Here is a 27523-nt window from a genome sequence, read left to right as displayed (position 1 = left end):
CTGTCATGCATCTCAAGTAATTTTCTACACATTGATTTAATCTCTCACTTTGGTCGTCAGTTTGGGGATGATAAGAGGATGAATAATGTAGCTCTATTCCTACTATTTTAAAAAGTTCCTTCCAAAACCCACTGGTGAATATCTTGTCCCTATCAATTACGATAGATCTGGTAAACCATGTAGCTTGTAGATATGGTCGAGGAAGACCTTAACAACATTTCTAGTTGTGAAGGGTGAGTAAGCATGATGAAGTGACCAAACTTGGTGAATCTGTCAATCACCACCAAGATAGCATTATACCCCTGTGACTTAGGCAGTCTCTCAATAAAATCCATAGAGATATGGAGCCATGCTTGTTTAGGTACTGGAATTGGTTGTAACAATCTAGGGTAAGAAACATGTTCAGACTTGTTCCTTTGACAAATATCACAGCTCTGCACATAGGATATTACTTCCTGCTTCATTCCTGGCTAGTAGAATAGAGTCTTAAACTTCTGCCAACAGTTCCTCTGACCTGAGTGACCTCCTATTGCTGAGTCATGCAATGTCTGAATTAGTTGGCTCCTGATGCTGTTGGCACTTCCCACATAAATTTTACCTTGATACTTTAGGATCCCATCCAATCGAGTGTAGTCAGCATGGGAATTGGGATCCAATATTAGTTGGCTCATAATATTTTGACAGTATAGGTCACCTTCATAGCTTTTCTGCAACTCCTCAATCCATCCAGGTTTAACAGATATAATTGCCAAACAGGATCTAACTTCCATCTTGGATGCAGCTTCATGTCTCCTGGATAACACATCTGCCACCTGATTTTCAGCTCCTTTCTTATATTGTATCTCATAATCCAACCCTAACAACTTAGTCATCCATTTATGCTGAATAGCAGTGTTCAGTTTCTGATCCAAGAGATATTTTAGTGATTGATGATTAGTCCTTATAATGAAATGACTCCCAACTAGATAGTGCCTTCATTTTGTTACTGCCATTACTAAAACCAGGAGTTCCTTCTCCTAAACTAATAGTCCCAAATTTTTTTATTGATAATGCCTTGCTCAAAAAGGCAATGGGATGCTCTTCTTGCATTAATACTACTCCAATTTCTCCCTCACTAGCATCTGTCTCTACTATAAAAGGTTTCTTAAAGTCTGGCAACTGGAGAACTGGAGCTGAGCATATCAACTTTTTTAAGTGCTCAAAGAAGCCTTGTGCCTGACTATTCCATTTAAAGCTATCTTTCATTAACAATTCAGTGAGTGGTTTACAAACAGGACCATAATGTTTTATAAACCTCTTGCAATAACCTGTGAGACCCAAAAATCCCCTTAATTCCTTCACTGATTGAGGTACAGGCCATTGTAAAATGCTATTGATTTTAGGGTAATCCATGCTGACTCCTTTATCAGTAATGGTCTGCCCCAAGTAATCAATCTTCTTCTGAGCAAATGCACACTTAGACTTCTTTACATAGAATTGATGTTTTCTTAAAACACTCATTACAATCCTTAAATGTTGTATATGAACTTCCAATGTATGACTATATACCAATATATCATCAAAAAAGACCAAGACAAATTTTCTCAGATGTGGTTGGAATACCTAATTCATCAGTGACTGGAATGTTGCTAGTGCATTTGTGAGTCCAAAAGGCATGACTAGGAACTCAAAGTGTCCACAGTGAGTTTGAAAAGCTGTCTTGAAAGTATCCTAGGGTTTAACCCTGATCTGGTGGTATCCTGTTGACGGGTGTAGGGTATACATAAACATTAAACTCATCCTAATCAAGTTTTACATTTATAAACTCCTAAATACCCCACACGCAATTTATCGCAAGTATACAAATCGTAAACGAGTATAGGGTATTAAGGGTCGATCCCACAAGGAAGATTGCAATTACCGGCACTACTAAAGCTTCTCTATTATTTAGACTATCAATGAATTATAACAAGTACAACCTACTGAACTTATGCAAGAAAATAACAAATGAAAACTCCTTAAGTTGTGGTATCCCTAACTACTCATGCAAGTGCTATATTTGGATCATTGAATACTACTATCTAGGTTAGTTATAATGTAATTTCCTTATGCATATGAAACCTACTTTCGTAGTGAATCAATTATACTTATAACTAATCCATACCTATTCTCATGGTTATGAAATTAGCTACAAGTTCATTTCTTCAGTGAAATTACATGAAATGAATCACTTAAAACCACATAGGTGCACCTCTACTTTCGTGAATGTACTCCCTATGTTTAGCACTTTTTGAACCAGTGTTAAATCTCAATTTTCATTGCAGAAACAATACCTTAGGTAATCACAATTAATGGTACCAGATTAATCATGATTTAAAGAGCCAAAGTGCTAAATAACTTGCTCAAATCATAGCAATTAAATGACCAAATATTAAACACTAACAATCATAGAAAGTTCAACCAAACCCAAGGCATAAACTTTAAAGATACATATTAAACACAAAATCCAGAACTTGTATATTAACTAAACTTGGAATCAAGTACAAAAGATAAAGAGTTTGGAAGGAATGTAACTCTTGTCACATGAGTTCATCTCCTTGCCTTCTTCATCCTCCATCTTCATCTTTGCCTAGCTAATAAACAAGACTGGATGAACAGTCTAAACTACTATCCTACACTAAGAAAAATGGAAGAGCTACATTTTTGCAGTCCAAGTTCTCTCCCGTATGTCTCTCTAGTCCTCCTTCAATCTTGCAAGTTTTGAATATATAAAGATGAAAGAGGTCAAGAAAATGAGGCCTACACCATCCTTTTACAACTGCAAAGTAGTTCTCACATGTCTGACATTGCATGTGATTTGTTGGAGATGAAAATAAGTTTTCTGCGTAAAGAGCAGTCTTCTTTGACCACAATCTGGCCAGAAATCCGGCCAATTTCTGGCCGGATTGCTACAGTGACATTTTGGTGCACTTTTGTTCAATTTCCAGCTCTGCTCCAATTTTGCATCAATTTCAATTGAACTTTTCTTGATGATAAAAGCTGATTTAGCTCTTGATCAAAACATAAAACTTGTAGCTCTTTGAGTTAGTTTTCCAATGCATCAAGAATCACCTCATTTGGATCTGTGTAGGCTGAGAAATGACCGAAATACCCTTAACTGCTCACTGCCCTGTTTCAGCTTCGACCAATAGAAGTTAGCTACTGTAATTCGGCTTTTGACCTGAAAAACCTTCAAACTGGATTCAGATGTCTTCACCAAAGTTGTAGATCTATCTCTTATCTTCAAATTGGTTTTAAGAATTATCTCAATCCGATTATTTTAACTCAAGTTATAGCTAAAATACGAAAATGTGTCAAAACTGTCAAAATGCACAAAATCCAAGTAAAAAGTGATAAAAACCTCTTTTAATTACTTAAAAGCATTTTTCACCAATTATAACCAAAATGATTCGTTTTCTTCCAGTAATATAACCAAAGTGACTAAAAATAATATAAAATGTCATATAATTAAAATGTAAATTAGTCACTTATCACCTGTTGTGAGATCCAACTTAGTTGTGCCTCTGGTTTGAGATGTATCTCATGGTCTACATTTCTACTTGGGGGTAAGGAGTTTGGGGTTTAGAACACATCTTCATATTCTTGTAGTAGTTCCATTACTCCCTGTGGTATAGGTTCTGTTCCTTCTTTTGCCTCACTTTTAGTGTTCAATGCCATGCACATTTGCCTCTTGTATTCAATGAATGTCCTCAGATCCTTCTCTCTGATCAAATCCAGATCACAGTCCTCTGCTTGTCCATGCAAGTGGATTTCATTTCCTTCATTATGCAAGGATAGTCTAAGTTGTTGGAAATCAAATGTGATAGGGCTGAAATGTGTCATCCAATCCATTCCCAATATTATATCCCATCCCCCTAACTCCATCACCTTTAGATTGAATTTGAAGCTGTCTTGATTAATCCTCCAGTGTACATTAGGACAGATAGCATTGCTAGATACACTTGCTCCATTCCTCATAATGACAAAGAATGGCTGTTCAACCCATCTGTAGTTAATGTCCATTCCAATGACCATTTCACTGTTGATATAGCTGTCTGAGCTTCCAGTGTCTACCAGTATCAACACCTATTCACCATCTAGGATGCCTGTCAGTATAATTGTCTTCCTTCTCAGTGATTCAGACAAGGCATGCAGGGATAATTCCATAGTCTGTCTAGGATTTCTTGTCTATACATCCTGCTCTCCTAATGCATCTTCAAAAGCAGCATCCTCCTCCTCTTCTAGTATCATACAGTTTGCATGTCCTACCTTACACTAGTGACCTATTCCATATCTTTCCTCACATTTGAAACACAGTCCCTTACTCCTTCTATATTCATCTCCTGTGCTGAGATCTTTCTCAATTCTTTGGTATCCTCATGAGATCTTGTGCTGAATCTAGGAGGTTTGAAAGTATTATTGACAGGAATCCTCAGTGGCAGGAATCTTGTGCCGATCTTGTTACTGCCTACAGTTGATGCATTTCCTTTTGTCAGTCCAAATCTGCTTTCCACCAACTGTTTGGAACTTTCTCTGGAGTTCTTATTCTGCACTTTAAGTGAATAATCCTGCCACTGAGACAACTCAAAGGCTTCAGTTAATGTAGTAGGCTTCAACATTCTAATCATAGGCTTGATTTCCTCCCTTAAGCTACTGATGAAACTAGAAATGAAGTAGCTTTTATCAAGATTCCAATTCTTGATCAACATCAAGGGTTTCAGTTCTTCAAATTTCTCTTGATATTCTTCAACACTGCCTTCTTGTTGTAATTTGTTAAATTCTTCCACTACATCCTTGCAAATACTGTCAGTAAACCTCTTGCATAATAGCTCTCCAAATTCTACCCAACATAATCCAAGTTTCTCAATTTTTATACCTTGGAACCACTTATCAGCCTTTCCTTCTAAATACATTTCTATTACTTCAACCTTCTGGTCTTCCGGAATTTGATAGTTCATAAAATATTTGTTACATTTACGCAACCAATCCCTAGGATTTTCCCCAGTGAACAACTGTAAATCTATCTTAGGTGGATTTGGAAGCTGATACTTATCCCAATCTCTTTTGAAGGATTTCTGTTGTTCTCCTTCAGCTTGCAATCTCTGATGAGCTGGAGGTGTAGGCAGAATTGGCGTCTGATCCACCATCATTCTTCCTTCTCCTTCCGTTATCTTGTCCTTCCCAGGAGTCATCTTAGACAAAAGTGTGTTGAACTTCTGTTCCAAAAACTTGCTGAAGTTCTGCTCCATTCCTGTCAAAAGATTCTCCATTCTTTTATTGTTCTCTTTCAATTCCATTTTTAGATCGCTCTTAAGTTGTTGTTGCTCAGATTGAGATGAATGCAGAGATTCCACCAACTCTTAAAGCTCGATTTCTTGCTTTTTCACTTGTTCCTCTAGTGTTCTGAATCTAGTGCTTTCAGCCATGGATTTGCCTGATAAACTCTGAGGATCTACTGCTTTAGATACCAATTGTTATGAACGAAGGTGAAGTTTACCAATTAACCATGCATTTGGTACTTCTAGAAATTGGAGGGAAGAAGGATTAAGAAGAAAGAGACGAGGAAGAGGGAGAATGATAGAGATAGAAAGGAAAATGAATTTGTTATTACCAAATCTGTGGAGGGTAGCACGTGGGCCCCACATTTTATTGCAAATTCTGTTAGTAAGCCTCTAATCGACTTAACTATCTTTTAAATCCTTCCTAATCAAAACTACATCGTTTTTGCCTTCCCCAATTCACTGGCTAATTTCCTGATCCAATTACCCCTCACACCTTAACAAACTACTCCCGAACAACTTGCATGTGCACTGAACAAAACTCTCGACAATCTAACTGCAAAGACGCCCTAATCGTTCCAGGAAGCTAGTCATATGAAGTGCAAAAAAACTCTGGAGGGAAGAAACAAATTTGCTAACATGTCAACTAATGAATTAGCCTCTCTAAATATATGCGCGATCAAAGCTGAAAAGAAGTCCAACAAAGCTTGTATCCTTCTAAGTGTGTTACACAATGGCCATTTAGCTACCATTCTTGATATAATCAATCGAACCAAGTTCTCTGAGTCCACTTCTACTATTAACTTCCCCTCTAACTCCCATTGACACAGTTGAAAACCGTGCAATAATGATAAATTTTCTGTAAATCGTACATTCGTCTCTCCAAACTCCTTATAATAAGCAAAGATTAGCCGACCATCAGAATCTCTCAACACCCCCTCCCTCCATAAACTCGACCCCGAGCAACACTCGAATTTGTATTTAGCTTAAACCAGTGAAGTGGAGGCCTCCTCCAAGCAACCGCTACCCCTTTCTGCCTCTGCTTCAAAGACATAACCAACCGTGCCCATGGGTCATCCATGTCTCCCTTAAAATTACTTGCAGATACCAACAATTGATTATCTTTAAAAAGGCAAAGAAAAAATAATGTAATAAGCAAATATCCATTAGAGAAAAAAAGAACAAAAAATGTCCAGGTAACTCACATGTGAATGTTTGATTATAAAACAATGGGTAATTGACTTTGAATTGTTCAAATAAAAGAAAATAGAATACAAAATTTTTTGTTAAATTGGAGAATAAATGATATTGATATATAATTAACTAATTGTGTAAAAAAAATTCTATATAGTTTCTTTATAATTACAAATTAGAGAATGGATATCTTTAATTTTTTTGTTAGCAAAATTTTTTATTTGCTCAAAAATAAAAATTTGAAAAAAACTAATTTTGGCTAAAAAATAAAAGAGCGAAAAATACACCTATATAGTAGAAGGGTATTTTTGTCTCTCATGAGCTTAAGTGACAAAATAAAAATTGAGAGAGTAAAGTAAGAGTCAATGTATAGTTTCAAGGGATAAATTGTAATTAACCCTTAATTCAATTGCATAAAAACTTAGGTCAACGACTAACCGTCTTCCCCACTTTCATAACTATATTTTTTTTTCGGGGAGGGTTGGATTGGGTGATAAGGTGCAAAAAAATTATAAGTAGGAGGTCCTGTATTCAACACCTCTCATTTACGAAAAAAAATACAAATACAAATACAAAAACAAAAACAAAAAGTTTCTTTTCCTAGTTGCCTTCGTCTTCGACTATGACCTTTTCTTCCAAATGATCAATGGTAATACAGGGCGTTTTAGCATCCGTAGTCCATTATTACAAGATTTATTGATCACAGTGGGATATATTTCTTTACAAATACTGATTTTATATAATGTCATTGCTTTTAATGCTAGTAATACTCTTTGATTAATTACAGAAATCCCATAAAACTTTAGCAAAATCTAAACTCTTTTAATCTTGTGTTTCAAAAGAGAGTATTCCAATGGCTTTGAGGCACTCGCCTTGGATGAAGTCATCGAATCAGATTGCTAGTCCGACGTGAGATGCTTTTTTTAGCCATTGATTGAGAAGATAAGTCCACATATAACCATTTGATTGGAATATTACAAAAACCATCTAATATATTCATGTAGCAGAAGTTATGATTTTTTTTTAAAATTTTTTGTAACTTGGTAGAAACTGTCAAACATGCATTGAGGTAGCCAATTCAATTTAGAAATTATCGCAGATAGAACCATTTTCACTTACCAGGATGATATAAATGCATCACCTATAACTTCCAGCTAGATTATTCCATCTGAACATACTCCAAAAATATTTGTACCACAGGACATCCTCACGTTTTGCACGAGATCTCAATAACAAGTTTCTGAAAACGTCAAGCCTGGATATTTATAGTAGATGTTTCCCAGGTGGTAACCAGGTCAGAAAACAGGTTGGCGGGTTAGGTTGAGACTCGGGTACAACACAAAACTCATTGACCCGAACATGACCTGTTAATCCGAAACGGGTCAGGATACCTAACCCGAACCCAAAAATTTCGGGTTGATAGGTTGGCGGATCAACCTGAATGATCTGAAACATAAATTCAATTTATTAATTACCATTGTAGTTTCTAACAGAACCAATTTCACACAAAGCTAATTACATAATCAAGTAATAAAAATTTTGATAAAACAATTCCAAACTAGATCTGAAATAAATTAAAATACCATAAAAGTGTTTTATTCCTAACCATATCTAAAATAAATTAAGATACTATAAAAATAGAAAATAATATAATATATCATTTATCCAAACTTAACAATTCCAACTTCACACAAGTTAAACAAATTCATTTAGGATTAAGTGGTTAATGCCTTTGGGGAAAAAAGAATAACTTAGCTTATTTAGATAAAATATTTTTGTATTTATTAAAATATTTTTAAATTATAAACGGGTTATCGAGTTAACCCGTTAGTGACTTGAATTTGACCTTTTTTTTCAGCTTCATCGGGTTCGACCGGATTTTGACCCGAACCCGCGAAACCTTAACCCAAATCCATTAAGTTCGTTTTAGATTCGTATCGTATTTTCAGATCGTGTCGAAAATTGCCACCCCTATCTATGACACCATATGTTGGTTAGGTAAGGTTGTTTGTTTGAGTTTCATTACTAACGTGAGAATTGTATTGGTGGTCGACCTGTAACAATCCATATAATTAAGGATAAAATCCAAAAAAGTCCCCTGCGATTAAACTAATCTACGAAAAATGTCTCTTATGGTTTCAAATAATACATTTCTATCCCTCATGGTTTGAACTAATTTGAAACAACAATGAAAATCACCAAAACTAACGAATGTGGATGAAATGACACAATTACCCTAATGTATATAAGCAATAAAAGACTTTTTAATAATCATCCTATTAAGCAAACTCACAGAAAAACTCCCTGTGGTTAAACCAACCTATGAAAAAGCCCACTATGGTTACATATTCCTTTTATTTATTTATTTTGTGCATAGGAATAACGTAAGTTGTATTTGGAAGTTTTTATTTATTTATTTTATGTATAGAAATAAGGTGAGTTTTATTTGAGAATATTTATATATTTATTTTATGTATAAAAATAAGGTGAGTTGTATTTGAGAGTTTTAGGTTGTTTTTGAAAATTTTATGAGTTCTAAGGGGTTTAATAGGTATATAAGCTTATTTGAATTAAAAAATTATTTTTCATATCAAGCAACCTCAAACTTGTTAATTTAAATGAATTTTGTTGATTTTTTACATTAGTTTAAACCACGAGGTATTGGATTGTATTATTTGAAACCATAAGAGATTTTTTCTATAGGTTTCCTTAACTATAAGGAGCTTTTTTGTATTGTAACTCTAAGGGTATAATAGGTATATCAACTGAAAATTTGTTAGTTTCTAGTACAAATACTCGCAAAAGAAGTGCGTGTATTTTAAACCCGTTAATTTAAACGATTTTTGTTACTTTTTAAAAGTAGTTCAAACCATAAGATACCGGAATATATGTTTTGAAACTATAGGGAGTTTTCTATAGATTCATTTATCCTCAAGAGGCCTTTTTATATTTTACCCTTTTCATTAAACTATGATCCTGAAAAAAACTGGTGCCAGTTCCCTACCTATACCACCTCTTGGTACCACCTTCATTGGTCTGCTTCCTCATAAATCAACACCCCACATCCACCAATTAACTGCGGTGTGATTCATAGTTGTACTTATTTATTTTGTAGTGTAATTGAAAGGGATCAAATTAGGGACCTCTCACTTACACTTCTCCCAACCCACCAACCCATCGCTCCCTCCTCCTTCATAGTTGTACTCAGCTAGTAATAGTTTTTTAATTTTATTTTGGCCATCCACAAATTGTGAAGTTGTTCCTAGAAATCTAAATATGATTTTCGATGGAGTTTAATGCATACATGCATGTAACTAGGTAGATACAAGTAAAGTTGTTACTTTCACAAAGGTACAAATAAATGATGCAATTGATGATCTTTCATTTATTTGTTTCATGTATTTTGAAAGATCTTTCATCCTTTTCCTTTTTATGTTGTGTTAATTAATTCTAATTAAAAGAGGACTTAGGTGTTAAACCTTTAAAAAAGTGAAAATATACCATGCAATTGATGATAAATATATACACACATAGATATGATTCTGCATTTATTTATTTGTTTCATATGTTTTAGAAGATCTTTCATCTTTTTCCCTATTATATTGTGTCAATTAATTCAATTTAAAAGAGGACTAAGGTATTAAATTTTTTAAAAATGTGAAAATATATTGTGTGAGGGTGTATATGCAAGGGAACATTCATGTGAGTGTTTAAATTTAAATTGAATATACAAGAAAATATCAACTTAAATCAATTTGGCTTCTGCTTCACTATTAAGTTATTCAAGCTAAAACTTTTAGGCTAAAAAATTCAATAAAGCTTTTGCAATAATCTAAGGAGCTTTCTGATGTAAGGGTACGGGGTGGCCCTTTACATCTAAACCCTGTAAAACACATTGTCTTATTTATTAATTCATTTACATTTAAATACTAAACCCTACTTTTTGATCCATCACAAAAGTTTGTTCAATTTCGTGACTTCAAAAAACTAAGCTGTAAATACACTAATTTTCACAAGAATCAATCCCCAAACTCCTTCTCTCCACCTTCTATCTAGAAAAAAAATTCTCTAATCAAAACTCCCTTCAACTCTTCTATGGGCGAGAGATCAGATTTTTCTGATCTTTCCTTATGGGAGGAGTTCTCTCTTTAGAAATCTTTTCATTTGTGTGTATCAAATCTTTTTAAAGATTTTTTTTAGTGAGAGTTTTTCTCTCATTAGGGCTGTTTAGTGAGAGTTTTCTTTTCTCCTAAATTTTTTAGTGAGTCTTATTCTCTCATAGGGATTGGTTGTGAGAGTTTTTGATATTTTTTTTTATTTTTTTATTAGATATGAGTTTTTTAGATTTTGATTATCAGATCTGGAATTTCTTGAATCTATTCGGCATATCTCACCATAATATTTGGACTTGAAATAGCTAATCAGCAGATCTGGTGATTGGAAGCATGCACAGATGTCTGTGGAATTACAATTATTTTATCTCATTTTTTTAAAATTGGAGTTTTATAATGTAATTTTTATTGTTTTTCAAATCTGAAATATCCTTTCTTCTGGTCTGTTTTTGGATATATGTGTATGTTTGATAATATAATTTCTGCCATTAGTGTAGATTTTAATGAAATTATGATATAAGAAATTTTCCAGTCTTAAACAATATTTTCATTTGGCCATAAGAATTTGCCATTATTTTCCTCAAATTTCAATTAACACAGTTTGAATTTCCAATTAAACTCCAGTTTAACTTAATCCCACTTTATTTCTTGATCTATCGCAAAGATTTGTCCAAATTGCTTGAGATAAAAAAACACATGTTACATATGTTAAATACAATGTAAGGTTACATATGCCAGTGAATTTGAATTCAAAGGAAGGATTGAGATGAATAGATGTGAAATACACATTGTTCAAGTATATTGTTTACCATGAGATAATAGAATTCACAATTAATAAAAACAGTTGGGTAGAAATTGAATTTTTGCTTTCTTCTCTAAATGGCCGGACGCGATTCTGCAGTCTGTGTATTACTTGGCTTCTAGGTTAATTCCGGCGATAGCACCAACTCCAAGGCATTGCAATTGATATAGTTTAGACACAAACTTCTATACAAGTTTGACGTGCTTAAGGCTGCAAACGAGCCGAATCAAGTCGAGTTTTGACCTAATCGAACCGAGTCTTGACTTAATTTTATCAAATTCGAACTCGATCTCGAGCTCGACGAGCTGACAAATTTGAAGTTCGAGCTCGAAAAAATAAAAATAAAAATAATTATTTTATAATAAATAATATGTTTCTTAATAAATAATAAAATATTAAGGATATTTATGTAATTTTACTATTAAAATAAAAATAAAAAAATTAATATATATACTCGAGCTCGCGAATATAACGAGTTTAATATTTTGAATTCGAATTCGAACTCGACTTTAATTCGACCAGCTCGAGTTCGAATCGAGCTCGATATTGATCTAGCTCGAGTCGAGTTTGAATTGAGCCGCTCGATTCATTTGCATCCCTAACGTGCTCAAATAACAGCAAAAAACGAATGAGTCATCTTCTTTTCTAGAGCCAATCTTGCCGGCAACCGCCAAATGGTGGCAATGTTATTTGAATTGTATTAAACATGTAATTAATGAGATCTAAAGTCTTATTTGGAACATCATCATTGGTCAAAATCTAATTAGTCGATATACCAAGTAATTAGTAAATTTTAAATTCTCAACCAAATTTCTTCATTTGTTTGGATAAGAGAATTGGATTTCAAATCCAAACGCATCCAAATATCCTCATCCAAAAACACAACAATATAATTTGTTCACACTTAAGGATTAAGGGCTTGTACGATCACCAGTCCTAATTATACCGTACAATATAAACATTCACACAATAAGTATAATTGTACTATACTGTCACAATAAATTAACACAACAAAGATGAATACCAACAAAGATTAACCACCAGCCCAAAGCCTGGTGGCCACCACCAAATTCTTAAGACTTGGTGGGGTGAGAAGCAAGGTTTCCCACCAATTGCCACAATAAGTGGCTTTTCTGAAAAATCCATGCAGATGCGTAGTACATTCGTTTGGTCCGGTAGAGGTTCAGTCCCCACCTGCCTCCCATAAACCCAGTTGGGTCTCCCCTTATATAGATTAGACTAGAGTAGGATATAGATAAAATAGCGACGAATGATAAAAAAAAAACATAATAACATACAAAAAAGACAATAATAAATTTGGCAATCTTTAGAAATCGTCCTGCAATTTCATCCATTCAATTTCAAATCAAATCTATCTCCACCTAATTTTAGTGTAAAATCAAAAGACCCCACTCTACTTCGAAGAGGGCATCTAGGTGGGATTCAGCAATTCAATGTGGATTGTTGGATTATAAATTGGTATCTAGTTGATGGACCACAATGGTAAGTTGTGCCAGCGGTACTAGTTAACATCACATCATTACTCCCTCAGCCCATTATAAATTGGTTTCAGTTTGCATTGCCACTTAGGTCGTGTGCTTAGTATAGAATTATTCATATAAAATATTAGTAATTGTTTTCCAGTGTGCTCATTATGGTTGCTGGACGAGAACCAAGATCAAAACACTAGACACATTATTGCAGTAGAAGAAGAAGAAGAAGTAGAAGTCCCTACATGCATGATGGAGAATTCTGCTGATGATGAACAAGAAAGTATGATTACAAAGCCTTTACTTGATGATCATGACGGATTTTCAGGAAAGGGTGGCTTCAGAACAATGCCATTCATTTTAGGTAACTCCTTTTTCTTTCTTTTTTCCTATGAATTTGTAGAAGGGGTGGGGTGGGAAGGGCTGAAACCTCACTTTGAAAACAAGAAACAAACGACCCTTATTAAAACTAGGTATATCTGATTCTCATTCCATGTGTCTTTGTTTAATTGAAGTTTATTGAGGAATAGTTTTAGTGAAATTTTCTATTAAGAATTGACCGTTCTGTGTTTTAATGGTTTTTTTCCGGGGGAAGCCAATGAGGCTTTTGCGCAGGTGGCAAGCTATGGGCTACAGCCAAGCATGATTCTGTACTTGACGAGAGAGTATCATTTGAACATGGCTACTGGGTCTAACACAATCTTTCTTTGGTCAGCAGCAACAAATTTCATGCCCCTTCTTGGTGCTATAGTTGCAGATTCATTTCTGGGTCGATTTCGGATGATCTTATTTGGTTGTGTTATTAGTCTTCTGGTAAATACCCCATTTACACACTTTAGTGTTTTCAGTGGTTAATATTTATTTTAATTATGTTTAATTTTTCATCGCACAAGAAGTTGTTTGTTCCGATTTCTTGCATTTTCATCTATCATGTCATTTTCAACTTCAGATTGTACTGTGAAAGTGGACGAATTTTATAGAGTATCCCTGGCTTTTTTCTTTGATTTACAATCTGGCGGCCAGGATGGATCAAAGAACATTTTAAAATGCTTAATGATCTTGTGAGGAGGAGGAGTTGGGGTGCACTTTAAAATTACATCATTGTTGCTTAAGAGTGGTGTAAATCATTTTCCTGCCGCTGTCAGATGCTTTTTTTGTCGGAAAAATACATCATTTCTCACTTTTTATCTTCATGCAGTGACAAAATTATATCTGTTCTGACCCTGTGTTTCATTTCAATTAAGAACCAACATGTTCACATAGGAAACCGGTGAAACAAATTGCAGAAAAGGCATGTTTTAGACTTTCTTGTCTAATTCTGTTTCCAGCAACTCTCATTTTATATTAGCTCTTTCTGAACTTTTGGAATGGAACTCCATAATCATCTTCTTTTTTTTTTTTTTTTTGAGAGGATTCCAATCATATATGGCATGATGTCATCCGAAAATGCAGGCCATTAGTTTCTTCACGCGCACAGCAGCTTTATATTTTAGTTTTCAGTTACAAATCCTGCTCCATTGATATTTCATGTGCAGTGAAGAAAACTGAAAAAGAACCCCTGACTTTTAGAAGATAATTTGTTGCACATCACACTAGTAGAACTTAAAGAAATTTAAATTCTCTGCATCTTTCTTTAAGGCTTCACTTGTTGATGCACCGAAGTAGTCGTGCTGCTGCAAGAAAAAATTACACTACTGACCAGTAATACAGAGGGGTGCATTTTTAGTTCTTCAAATTTACTATATTATTTCTAATTTTAATGGTATCATCTGAAAATGAGTCTCTACTTTGATTGAAGGGAATGGCTCTTTTGTGGCTAACAAGTATGATTCCACAAGCAAAGCCGCCTCCATGTCATGAATCGAATAAAAATTGTAGCTCTGCGACAAGTTTTCAACTCTTTCTCTTGTATTCTTGTTTAGGACTCACGTCTATTGGATTTGGAGGAATTACGTCTTCATCCATAGCTTTTGGTGCTGATCAGTTACAAAAAGCAGGTGGCCACAACAATGGACGGGTTCTGGAGTCCTATTTCAGCTGGTACTATGCGTTATCCACAATTTCTGTTTTAATTGCTTATACTTGCATTGTCTACGCACAAGAAAGCTTGGGATGGCAAGTTGGTTTTGGCATTCCAGTCATGCTCATGTTGTTGTCAACTCTGTCATTCTCCTTGGCTTCGCACTTATATGTCAAGTTGAAGGCTAAATCAAGTTTAATTGTCGAAATGCTTCAAGTGGCTGTAGCCTCTTATAGGAAACGGCATATAGAATTGTCAACAGAGAGGTCAAAATTGCTGTGCCATCACCACAGGGGTCCATCAATTTGTCTTCCAAGTGAAAAACTAAGGTGTGATCTTAATTTTCTCTTATCCAAAATGATTAGCTCCGCTCACAGGCTAGGGCTGTATTTCTTTCTTGATTCATATATATGCATAATTTCGATTATGCAAGGTTGCCTGTATTTGGTAGCTATAATTGGTTTGCAATTATCCTATTTTATTTTTCATATGTTGGTGAATTTAACAATTTGTAATAACATTTTTTGAGTCAGAGAATTTCTCTTTAAAGTCATTTGGAGTTTGAACATTCAAGCGAGAAGTTCCTAGTAGGTCATTTAAACAATGTTCTCTTATGGAAGCTTCAATAATTTGTCTTCCAGGTTCTTAAATAAAGCTTGCATCATCATAGATCCTGAGAAAGACTTGACAACAGATGGAAAAGCGGCAGATCCCTGGAGTCTTTGCACAGTAAATCAAGTTGAGGACCTGAAGTCGGTTCTCAGAGTGATCCCCTTATGGTCCACAGGAATGATAATGTCAATAACTAGCAGCCAGGGCTCATTTTCCGTACTTCAAGCAAAGTCCATGAACCGAAAATTTGGTCCAAACTTTGAAATGCCAGCTGGTTCTTGTAGTATGTTTGCCGTTGTCGGTGCAGTACTATGGATACCTTTTTATCTTCAGATAATCCTGCCTGTTGCATCAAGAATTTTGGGGAGACCTGTTCATCTCTCGACAAGGAAAAGAATGGCAATTGGAATTTCCCTTTCTTTCGTAGGCATGATAGTGGCAGCAACAGTGGAGGTTAAACGACGTAGTCTGGCTATCAGGGAAGGATATTCAGATGATTCAGATGCAGTGGTGGACATGTCATTGCTTTGGCTTCTCCCCCAATCTTTCCTGACCGGCGCTGGCGCAACTGCAAATATAGTTGCACAGAATGAGTTCTATTATTCCGAGTTTCCAAGAAGCATGTCAAGTATATCTTCCACTCTTTCCTTACTTGGGATGTCTGCGGCAAATCTTGTAGCAAGTTTTCTTATGAACGCCATTGACGAACTCTCAAAACTGGGAGGAAAAGAAAGCTGGATTTCGACCAACATCAATAAGGGTCACTATGATTATTACTATTGGGTTCTTGCTGGCTTAAGTGTGCCTAACATGATTTATTTCCTCATTTGCAGCAAGGCTTATGGTCCTGGCAAAGAAGATAAGAAAGAGACAACTTTTCATGAACAGGATGACTAGAACTAGAGGTCTTTCATTGCTGTAATATAGTTGGTTAAACCTAGACAAGTTGCATCGTGATCAATATACCTGCAGAAGCCTGGGAGTCAAGAATATCAGTTGATCTGGATGTTTTCAACAATGTCATTCCACACGGCTGGTAATGAAGGTCGGACTCATGCTCTGCATATCGTTGGCAATGCCACTGTTGAATAGGATTGTATCTATAGATGTATGCTTTTGGTGTATGAATATGCAAACCATAAATGTTCAAGATTGTAAGTCTACCGTTTTACTTGAAAACCTGTCATCCAACTTGTCATATCTGGATGCACTGATGTCTGGCAGCCGGGAACTGCAGAAGAGGAATAATCTTCCTTGGTAATTTCCTTTTTGCCTTTTAGATGAAATTTTAGCTTCATCAGGAGATAAGAAGATTTAGCAAGTTATTGCTAGAAGTGATGGATGCATTGATTGAACCCCTTCTTCACCTTGTGGCTGAAAATACTCCCCTAGACTAGTTTTTAGCAACAAATTATTGTTGACTCCACAGAAAATTGAACATATTAATAATTTGGTCAAACCAAAAGGGAGGTACGTAAATGTCTTAAACCCAAATTTCTTTTGGAGCCAGTGTCTCCATTCCATCACATTATCACAATGTGTATTCTATGAAGCCTAATGTTCTAATAGTTTGTGAAATAAAATAGAAATAAGATTTGTTGAAATGAGGAAAGTAATGTTCGAGGGTGAATGTTCGAGGGCTCAGGAAGGGGAGAGTTTGGATAAGGTGGAAGACTTGGCGCGTCTTCTAAGGCGAGAGAACCAAAGGGAAGGGAGGGCAGGAGTCATTCCGGAGCAAGACAGTTCAGTGCTGGAGCGAAGAGTGGACGGACAGGAGAAGGACTTATGGCTAAAGAAATGGGGGAAAGAACAGGAGTTAGAAGGCAGGGGAGATGTTATGATTGATGACCCAGGGGACCCTACACGTATTCAACACAGTGACGGGAAGGGCTTTGGGTATCTACGTGATGTATCAGATGTCATGGACACACAGGAGCAGGATGTGCATGAGGAGCAGGAGGGATTGGATCCCACATCTTAGTAGTTAGTGATTCTATGAATATTATCAGTTGGAACTGTTGGAGAAACCGGGTAATTTCCTACTCAAGAATACAACTAGTGATTAAACCGATTCAGTAATTTTCAGGAAAGATCGTCGAAACAATCTCCTTAGACAGAATTACCATTCCAAGTAAATTCCCAGGAAAGGCTGGAGGGGTCACAAGCGGTCCCACTTAAAACCAGTCTCCTAGACAGAACTTACGTGCACGGTGTATTATCACAACTATACCCGTGTATACATAAATAATACGTATACACGAATAAGAAAGATACACCCAAATGAATCGTATAAAACACTACAAATAAACCCGACAAATATAGACAAATATATTGAATACTATACTACAATAGAAAAGAAACTAATAAATAATGCGGAACAAATAAAAGAGATAAGGAAAGAACGCACCCGAAAAATTGATAACGGAGTTCGGCCAATTTTGCCTACTCTCCGAGCACCACTCAAGTAGCCTGCTTTTATAATTTAGGAAAGAAGAAAGAATACAAAGAATTACAAAATCCTTATGGGTAATTCTTTGTTGTTCTTGGTACAATTCAATTGGAAGGCTTGAGAGCTATTTATAGCTCTCAAGCAATCCTACAACTCCTAAAACAACCAATGTGGGATTAAGAATTAAGCCACCAATTTCAACAATTGTTGGCTTGTAAAAGTAAACAATTGAGGCTTTGAATTCAAGGTTTTGAATTCAACAAATCTCCACCTTGGCATAATTTCTAATCCCACCCAAAAATAACAAACGGTCCTTGTGGTGCTTCCAAATTTGAGCCCTCAGGCGCCAACTCAAATATGCAGGATATTGACCAAGTCTAAACAATGTTCAAACTTGGACCTTGTAACCACCTTGGTCAGCATATCTGCAGGATTCTCCGTAGTCCGAATCTTCTGGAGAAAAATCTCCTCTTCTTCGAGAATTTCCCGCACAAAGTGATAGCGAACATCAATGTGCTTCGTTCTTGCGTGAAAGACTTGGTTCTTTGCTAAGTGAATAGCACTCTGACTGTCACAAAACACGTCAATGTGTTTTTGACCAACTCCCAAGTCTTCAAGCAATCCTTGAAGCCAAATTGCCTCCTTCACAGCTTCTGTAATCGCCATGTACTCTGCCTCCGTTGTTGACAAAACCACCGTTGACTGCAAAGTAGACTTCCAACTAACTGGCGCCTTGGCAAATGTAAACAAGTAGCCAGTTGTAGAACGTCGCTTATCCAAATCACCTGCATAGTCAGAATCACAATATCCAACTACACATTGACCAAGTGATTTATCCTGCTCAAATACTAATCCAACATCTACGGTATTTTGGATATACCGTAGAATCCATTTCACAACTTGCCAATGACCCTTGCCTGGATCATGCATAAACCTGCTTACCACACCAACTGCCTGTGAAATGTCGGGTCTCGTACATACCATTACATACATCAAGCTACCAACTCCATTAGCATACGGGACTTTCGCCATGTATGCTCGCTCCTCATCCGTGTTTGGAGATAATAGGCTACTATGTTTCAAATGAGGAGCAAGTGGAGTACTTACAAGTTTTGAATTTTCATTCATGCCAAAACGTTTTAGTACTTTCTTCAAATACTGCTTCTGTGTCAGACAAAGCTTGCCTCTCGTTCTATCCCTGCTTATCTCCATGCCGAGAATCTTCTTGGCTTCTCCCAAATCCTTCATCTCGAACTCTTTATTCAACTGAACCTTCAATTTGTCAATTTCAACTTGGCTCTTTGATGCTATCAGCATATCATCAACATACAAGAGTAAGTAGACGTAGGACTCATCTCGTAACTTGCGTAAATACACACAGTGATCGTATTTGCTTCTTGTGTACTTCTGGCCCATCATGAACTGGTCAAATCGTTTGTACCATTGTCTCAGTGATTGTTTCAATCCTTACAACGATTTGCTCAGCTTACAAACCCAATTTTCTTTACCAGCAACTTTGAATCCATCTGGCTGACCCATATAGATTTCCTCCTTCAAGTCACCGTGAAGGAACGCGGTCTTCACATCAAGTTGAGCTAGCTCCAAATTCAACTGTGCTACCAAGGCCAACAAAATTCTAATAGAGGAATGTTTAACAACTGGAGAAAATACCTCATTATAATCAACTCCCTCCTTCTGAGCGTAGTCTTTAGCCACCAATCTTGCCTTGTAGCGAACATCAATCTTGTCAGAAAATCCTTCTTTCTTTGCAAATATCCATTTGCATCCAATTACCTTCTTGCCCTTCGGTAGTTGTGTCAACTTCCACGTCTTGTTCTTCTGAAGAGATTGCATCTCTTCTTCCATAGCATCTTTCCATTTATCATTTTCTGTACTTCGAACTGTTTCAGAAAATGTGGATGGAACATCATCAATAACTGGAAGTGCATAAGCCACCATGTCAACAAAACGAGCAGGTTTATGAATTTCTCGTCTTGCCCTATTGACGGCAATTGATTCTTGCTGCTGTTGAGGTTCTTGGGTTGAAACCTCTTCCTCATCTGACTCTTCTTCTGTCATGGAAGCGTCACTGAAGGTGCTGTTTGTTGGACTCACCATTATCTGCTCAAACTCCACCTGTTTCGGCGTACCCTCCACCTGTTGCGGAGTACCATTGGTCCCATCTTGTGTTACCTTATTCAACATGACAGATTCGTCAAAGGTAACATCCCTGCTGATAATGGTCTTATTTGCTTCTAGACATCACAAACGGTATCCCTTAACTCCAGCACTAAAGCCCATAAAGAAAGCCTTCTTTGCACGTGGATCCAATTTTGATTCATTTACATGATAATATGCAGTAGAACCAAAAATATGCAAAGAATCATAATCTGTTGCAGGTTTTTCAGACCATACCTCTAATGGAGTCTTGCCACCGACTGCAGATGATGGCAAGCGATTAACGAGATCTTGAGCGTATGTCACAGCTTCAACCCAAAACTTTCTGCCTAACCCAGCATTAGACAGCATGCAACGTACTTTCTCCACTAGTGTTTTGTTCATACGCTCTGACACCCCATTCTGCTGCGGTGTTTTTCTAACTGTAAAGTGCCGAACTATGCCACATTCTTGGCATATCTTCTGGAAGGGATCACTCTTGTATTCTCCACCGTTGTCTATTCGAAAGATCTTGATCTTTCTTCCCGTCTGGTTTTCAACCTGAGCTTTCCATTTAAGGAAAATTCCTAGCACCTCATCCTTGCTCTTCAAAGTAAACACCCAAACTCTTCTGGAAAAATCATCAATAAAAGTGACAAAATAATACCTGCCACCAAGAGATGGAGTCTTGGCAGGTCCCCATACATCTGAGTGCACATAATCCAAAATACCCTTGGTATTATGGATACCAGTGCCAAATTTCACTCTTCTTTATTTTCCCAGAACACAATGCTCACAAAATTCTAATTTGCAAACTTTCGTACCTTTCAATAATCCTTGCTTGGCAAGATTTTGCAAGAATTTTTCACCAGCATGTCCCAATCGCATATGCCACAACTTTGTTGCCTCCGCATCCTTCTTGCTACTGGAAGATGTTGTTGCTGCTGCTGTCCCAATAACTATACTACCTTGATAGTAATACAGATTATTCTTTCTCACACCTTTCAACATCACAAGTGCTCCTGAAGTTACTTTAAGAATTCCATCTCGCATCTTCACTTCCAAGCCTTTTGACTCCAAGAGTCCTAAGGAGATGAGATTCCTCTTCAAATTCGGCACGTACCGAACATCCTTCAAGATTCTAGTGGATCCATCATGATTACGCAGCTTGATTGAATCTATTCCAATTGTTTTACATGGATTGTCATTTCCCATGTACACAACTCCACCATCAAATTCTTCAAATTCAAAGAACCACTCCCGCATGGGAGACATATGGTAGGTACAAGCTGAATCCAAAATCCACTCATCTGAATGGGATGTCAAAGGTGATACAACCAAAGAGAAATATGATTCCGCATCACTTTTGCATTCTGCAACATTTACGTCTTGCGGAGCTTTCCCTTTCTTCTTTAATTTTGGACAGTCTTTCTTCCAGTGCCCTTTCTCACGACAGAAAACACACTCATCTTTGGCAACTCTACTTTTCGATTTGGACCTTCCTCTTCTCCCCTTTGATTGGCTTTGTTGACGACCTCTTGCCACTAACGTTTCATCTGCTGCAGCTACTTTCTTTTTCATTTTATCCTGCTTTCTCAATTCACGACTATACAAAGCAGAATATACAGCATCTAAAGACACATTCTCCTTCCCATGAAGTAACGTAGTTTTCAAATGTTCAAATTCATCAGGAAGGGATGACAACAACATCAAAGCCAAATCTTCATCTTCAAAATTTACATCTAAATTTAACAGGTCTGCTACTAATTGATTAAACATAGTGATGTGTTCATTCATAGTAGTACCTGGTTGGTAATCGAATCGGAACAATCTTTTCTTCATTAGGAGTTTATTCTGACCACTCTTCTTCAGAAATTTCTCCTCCAATGCCCTCCACAATTTCCATGCAGAAGTCTCGTTCTTGAAAGCATATTTTTGCTCTTTGGACAAACACGATCGAATAGTTTCGCATGCCAACCGATTTATGGTACTCCACTCCTTCTCTTCTATGTCATCTGTTTTCTTTTCTTCAATGGCAATGTCAAGACCCTGTTGGAAAAGGGAACCCATGACTTCGCCTTGCCACATGCCGAAATGGCCAGTACCGTCAAATGTCTCCACCGCCACCTTCAAACTTGACATTGGAATTCTCGACCATGTGGACGAGGAAGCCGATGCCCCAGATATAATTTTTGACGTAGAATTGTCAGATGCCATTACAGACTCAAATGATAGTATTCAATATAATAAATTACAAACAAGCCAAAGGACGAACCTTCGGCACTGATACCACTTGTTGGGAAAATCGGGTAATTTCCCACTCAAGAATACAACTAGTGATTAAACCGATTCAGTAATTCTCAGGAAAGATTGTCGAAACAATCTCCTTAGACAAAATTACCATTCCAAGTAAATTCCCAGGAAAGGCTGGAGGGGTCACAAGCGGTCCCACTTAAAACCCAGTCTCCTAGACAGAACTTACGTGCACGGTGTATTATCACAACTATACCCGTGTATACATAAATAATACGTATACACGAATAAGAAAGATACACCCAAATGAATCGTATAAAACACTACAAATAAACCCGACAAATATAGACAAATATATTGAATACTATACTACAATATAAAAGAAACTAATAAATAATGCGGAACAAATAAAAGAGATAAGGAAAGAACGCACCCGAAAAATTGATAACGGAGTTCGGCCAATTTTGCCTACTCTCCGAGCACCACTCAAGTAGCCGCTTTTATAATTTAGGAGAGAAGAAAGAATACAAAGAATTACAAAATTCTTATGAGTAATTCTTTGTTGTTCTTGGTACAATTCAATTGGAAGGCTTGAGAGCTATTTATAGCTCTCAAGCAATCCTACAACTCCTAAAATAGCTCTCAAGCAATCCTACAACTCCTAAAACAACCAATGTGGGATTAAGAATTAAGCCACCAATTTCAACAATTGTTGGCTTGTAAAAGTAAACAATTGAGGCTTTGAATTCAAGGTTTTGAATTCAACAGGAACTGCCGCGGTGCGGCAAATGCGAATTTCAGAAGGAATTTAAAGGAGATTCTAAGGGAATATGACCCAAGCATTCTCATACTAGTGGAAACGAGGACAGATAGTGGGAAAGCAGATTGGATTGTCCAGAGTTCGCAACTTACTGATAAAACTTGTGTTGAGACTTGTGGATTTTCAGGTGGTATTTGGGTGCTTTGGAACAAGCACAAATGGGCGGTAGAAGTAATAACCAGGAATAGACAAGTTATTCATATGCTAGTCAAACGAGTGAGAGGAGAGGAGTGGATGTTATCAGCAGTATACGCGTCACCAGATCCACCTACAAGAAGATCTCTATGGGAGTATTTTTCAAATATAGATAAATCTATTAACTTTCCGTGGATGGTAGTAGGGGATTTTAATGAGGTGATTAGTTCAGAAGAGAAACAGGGTGGCCGACCGCTAGGAAGAGCAAGTCAATCAAGTCTTGCTCAGATACTTTTGCAAGGTGGTTTAATGGATATGGACTGTAGTGGTCCCTCACTTACTTGGAGTAACTGTAGGAAGGGGATTGGGAGTGTTAGGAAACGGCTGGACAGGGCGTTATGCAATAATTTGTGGAGAGCGCAATTTCAGGAGGCAGTGGTCAAGCATATGGTCCGTACTCACTCAGACCATCATCCATTGCAGGTCTGCCTGGAGGGAGTCCCACGAAGAACTAACGGGGAAAAACCTTTCAGACTGGAACAAGCTTGGTCCGCGCATCCGGAATATGAAAGGGTAGTTGCGGAGGCTTGGCAAGGTAACGAGGAGACATTAGAAAAGAAGCTGCAGATGTTAAGAATGCGACTTAAGGAATGGAATTTATTAGTCTTTGGGAATATTTTTCACCGGAAAAAGAGATGTAAAACGAGATTGGAAGGCGTTTAAAAAAATTTGTGCATTCGGTATTCGCGCAAGCTGGAAAAGTTAGAGGTGAAGCTGTTGGATGAGTATAATCAAATTTTAGAACAAGAGGAAATATATTGGAGACAAAGGTCTAGGATAGAATGGTTGCAGGGGGGAGATCGGAATACAAAGTTTTTTCATATGTCCACAATCGTTAGAAGACGAAAGAATCAAATTACTAGTTTACGGGATGATAATGGTACGTGGCATGATGATCCAGAGATTTTACAGGGGATGGTGCGTGATTATTTTCGTAACCTCTATCAGGAGGAGGGGGTGGGAGAAACTGGAGGATATCCCATAATCGATTTATTTCCTAAATTGGAGAATAGGAGGCTGGAAGCACTGGGGAGACAAGTGTGTGAGTATGAGATCAAACAAGCGCTTTTCAACATGAGTCCTAATAAGTCACCAGGGCCGGATGGAGTAAATGCGGGGTTCTATCAAAAGCACTGGACATTAGTAAAGGGCCAAATGGTTAAATTTGTACATGAGGTGTTTGAAGGGAGGGTAATGCCGGAGAATGTCAACAACACACTCATCTCCTTAATACCAAAAGTAGAATTTCCAGAAATGGTATCCCAATTCAGACCCATCTCGTTATGTAATGTTCCCTATAAGGTGGTAACGAAGATTATAGTCGACAGGATTCGACCATTGATTTCTGAGCTAGTTGAGCAGAATCAATGTAGCTTCATTCCGGGCAGACAAGCAGCTGATAATATTATTATAGCTCAGGAGATACTACACACAATGAGCAAGTGGAGGGGAAAAAAAGGAGGAATGGTAATAAAGGTGGACTTGGAGAAGGCTTATGATAGATTGCAATGGAGCTTTATACATCAGACTTTGAGGCTTGTAGGATTTCCGGAGAGGCTTAATGAACTGATTATGAACTGTGTGCAAGCAAGTGCCATGCAAGTCTTGTGGAATGGAGAGAAGTTAGAACCTTTTAAACCAACGAGAGGGATTCGACAAGGTGACCCGTTATCACCGTATTTGTTTGTTTTGTGTATCGAGAGGTTGGGTCATATGATCAAGGAAGCGGTAGAAATGAAGGACTGGAGGCCAGTTAAAGTAATGCGAAGTGGCCCAGGAGTAGCTTATTTATGTTTTGCAGATGATTTATTGTTGTTTGCAGAGGCAAGTGTGGATCAAGCAGAGGTAGTGGGGAGAACGTTGGGCAATTTTTGCAAGATGTCGGGGCAAAGAGTTAATGTTAGCAAAACAAAGATATTCTTCTCTAGCAATGTATCTTGGAATAGGAAGATGTTGATAAAGGGGAAGTTTGGGATAGAGGTCACGGATAATTTGGGGAAATACTTGGGTGTGCCTCTTCTGCATGGGAGAGTGACGAAGAGTACCTTTCAACCAGTTGTGGACCAAATAAAAAAACGTCTAGCAGGCTGGCAAAAGAAGGTGCTATCCTTTGCTGGTAGGGTAACGCTAATCAAGGCTGTACTATCCACAATTCCGGTGTACTCGATGCAGACAGCTATGTTACCCTGCTCGGTGCTAGATGAAGTAGAGAGGTGTGCAAGGGATTTTTTGTGGGGTGATTCTACGGAACGCAGGAAAATCCATCATGTGAGCTGGGATACTGTGACAAGGGATAAAACAGAAGGAGGACTTGGGATACGGAAAATGAGGGAGACCAATAGGGCAATACTTGCCAAGTTGAGCTGGAGAGCTCTGCACCAGAAGGAGTCGCTGTGGGTAAAGGTCCTGAGCAGCAAGTACAAGGACTCGGGAGGGGACGGGAGGAAATCCTTTGTCAGGCGGAGTATCGAGGAGGGACAGAAGGTGATGAGGAAAGGAGTGAGGTGGACAGTGGTCAATGGAGTGGATGTTAGCTTTTGGAAGGATGCATGGTTGTTAGGAAAACCGTTAATGGACATGAGTGCAGTAACAATTCCGACGGGTGAGCTGCACAAGAAAGTTAAAGAGTACTGGGTTATTGGGGAGGGATGGAATATGGATGCGCTGAAACCTTTCTTGTCTAACCAATTGTTACGTAAACTATTGAAAGTCCAGTTAACGGAGGAAGGCCCTGACAAGGACTTGCCAGTGTGGATTCCAGATCCTAGAGGGGTGTTTTCAACAAGATCGGCATATCAGCTAGAATGTAATGTAGAAATACGGGCTGACCAACATGGATGGACTCAAATTTGGAAGCAAAGAGGACCGGGTAGATGGCAGTTCCTATTGTGGTTAGCTAGACACCAACGGCTCTTAACTAATGCAGAAAAGAAGCGAAGGCACCCGCAGGAGGTAAGTTACTGTAAATTGTGTGGGCAGGATCCAGAAACGCAGCTCCATGCACTAAGGGATTGTCCCTGGGCTCGGAAGATATGGTTCAGCCTAGTTCATCCGAATTATTGGGAGACATTTAACAATAAGTGTGCCGAGGAGTGGTTAGATTGGAACCTGAAAAGAAGGGATCTAGGCAGATGGGATCATCTGGACTGGCGGGTAGTGTTCCAACAGGTTGTATATTTAATATGGGAAGGCCGGAATAGTTTTGACATCGTGAATGACAGTAGTAAAATCGACACACTAGAGAAAATTGTTGTTGCGGTGTTGGAAGCTAATCAACTAGCACTAGAAAGGGAAACTAGGAGCAAGGACAGGCAACTTCTAAACATTGGGTGGAGTAAGCCGGGGAAAGGTTGGATAAAGATTAATGTGGACGGGGCGGTTAGCTCCAGGGATGGTATTGCAGGGGCTGGAGGGCTATTAAGAGATGAGTATGGAATGTGGATTTGCGGATTTCAGGCAAATTTAGGACATAGGACCATTGTTGAAGCTGAACTTTGGGCTATTTGGTTTGGAATGAAGACAGCATGGGACAAGGGGTTCAAGAGAGTGGTCTTGAGACGGACTCTAAAGTGAGTTTAGAGACTATTGACAAAGCGCCAACGAAGAGCCCCCTTCTGGTACAGGTCAATCGAATCCGGAGCTTAGGGGATAGGCAATGGCAATGTGAGTTAACTCATCAATGGAGGGAGGGTAACTTGAGTGCGGACTGGTTAGCTAAGAGTGCTTTGAATATGGAGGCGGGAGTCCAAGAGCTAGCATCTCCTCCTACAGAGTTGAGGAAGTGGTTGGCATATGATGTAGTAGGTGTTACTACGCCTAGATTAGTTGCTATGTAATGGGTCTAAAGCCCTCCTATCAACCAAAAAAAATGAGGAAAGTAAAAAAATTTTGACATATCTAAACAAAGGGTAAGTCAACACAATGGATCTGCGACCGGATCTGCAGCGATAGGAAGTGGATCCGTTTGTGGATTCTTCTTAAAAGCCAAAAAATTTATGAAACATTTTTGGCATGTTCTATCCATTGAAGGAACTTAATTGCTGTCTCTTAATGCCTATAAATGTGAGAGATAGTGGTCGATTAATCTGCAACTCTTGAGTTATGTCTTTTACTATAAAAATG

General features: G+C 37.6%; 2 protein-coding genes across 3 annotated transcripts; both read left to right on the top strand.

Annotated features, from left to right (window-relative positions):
* Nucleotides 1–12985: 12985 nt before the first annotated feature.
* Nucleotides 12986–16882, top strand: LOC113702910 (protein NRT1/ PTR FAMILY 1.2-like). Of its 2 annotated transcripts, none has more exons than XM_027224088.2 (4): nt 12986–13259; nt 13491–13708; nt 14694–14935; nt 15557–16882. In XM_027224088.2, the coding sequence occupies exons 1-4, from the start codon at nt 13145–13147 to the stop codon at nt 16422–16424; spliced, it is 1443 nt and encodes a 480-aa protein (XP_027079889.1). In that variant the 5' UTR covers nt 12986–13144; the 3' UTR covers nt 16425–16882. The 2 variants fall into 2 exon arrangements, with proteins under 2 accessions (XP_027079889.1, XP_027079888.1); XM_027224087.2 differs by having other exon boundaries at nt 12987–13259; nt 14694–15244.
* A 5337-nt stretch (nt 16883–22219) lies between these two features.
* On the top strand, nt 22220–24064 carry LOC113704891 (uncharacterized). The gene is made up of 2 exons (XM_027226758.1): nt 22220–22367; nt 23139–24064. Exons 1-2 carry the CDS (start codon nt 22220–22222, stop codon nt 24062–24064), a joined length of 1074 nt encoding a protein of 357 aa, XP_027082559.1.
* Nucleotides 24065–27523: the final 3459 nt, after the last annotated feature.

Source organism: Coffea arabica, chromosome 8e (genome assembly GCF_036785885.1).
Source record: "Coffea arabica cultivar ET-39 chromosome 8e, Coffea Arabica ET-39 HiFi, whole genome shotgun sequence".
Classification (NCBI taxonomy): domain Eukaryota; kingdom Viridiplantae; phylum Streptophyta; class Magnoliopsida; order Gentianales; family Rubiaceae; genus Coffea; species Coffea arabica.
Note: the sequence above shows the minus strand (reverse complement) of the source record. Positions and strands in the feature narration are given on the sequence as shown.

Excerpts from the sequence above, each read along its gene's own strand:
- LOC113702910 (XM_027224087.2), top strand. The coding sequence starts at position 13,145 with ATGATGGAGAATTCTGCTGATGATGAACAAGAAAGTATGATTACAAAG. Across the intron at positions 13,260-13,490 it reads AACAATGCCATTCATTTTAG|CCAATGAGGCTTTTGCGCAG; the intron begins GTAACTCCTTTT and ends TTCCGGGGGAAG. Across the intron at positions 13,709-14,693 it reads GTTGTGTTATTAGTCTTCTG|GGAATGGCTCTTTTGTGGCT; the intron begins GTAAATACCCCA and ends CTTTGATTGAAG.
- LOC113704891 (XM_027226758.1), top strand. The coding sequence starts at position 22,220 with ATGCCGAAATGGCCAGTACCGTCAAATGTCTCCACCGCCACCTTCAAA. Across the intron at positions 22,368-23,138 it reads CATTACAGACTCAAATGATA|GTTTTGAATTCAACAGGAAC; the intron begins GTATTCAATATA and ends TTTGAATTCAAG.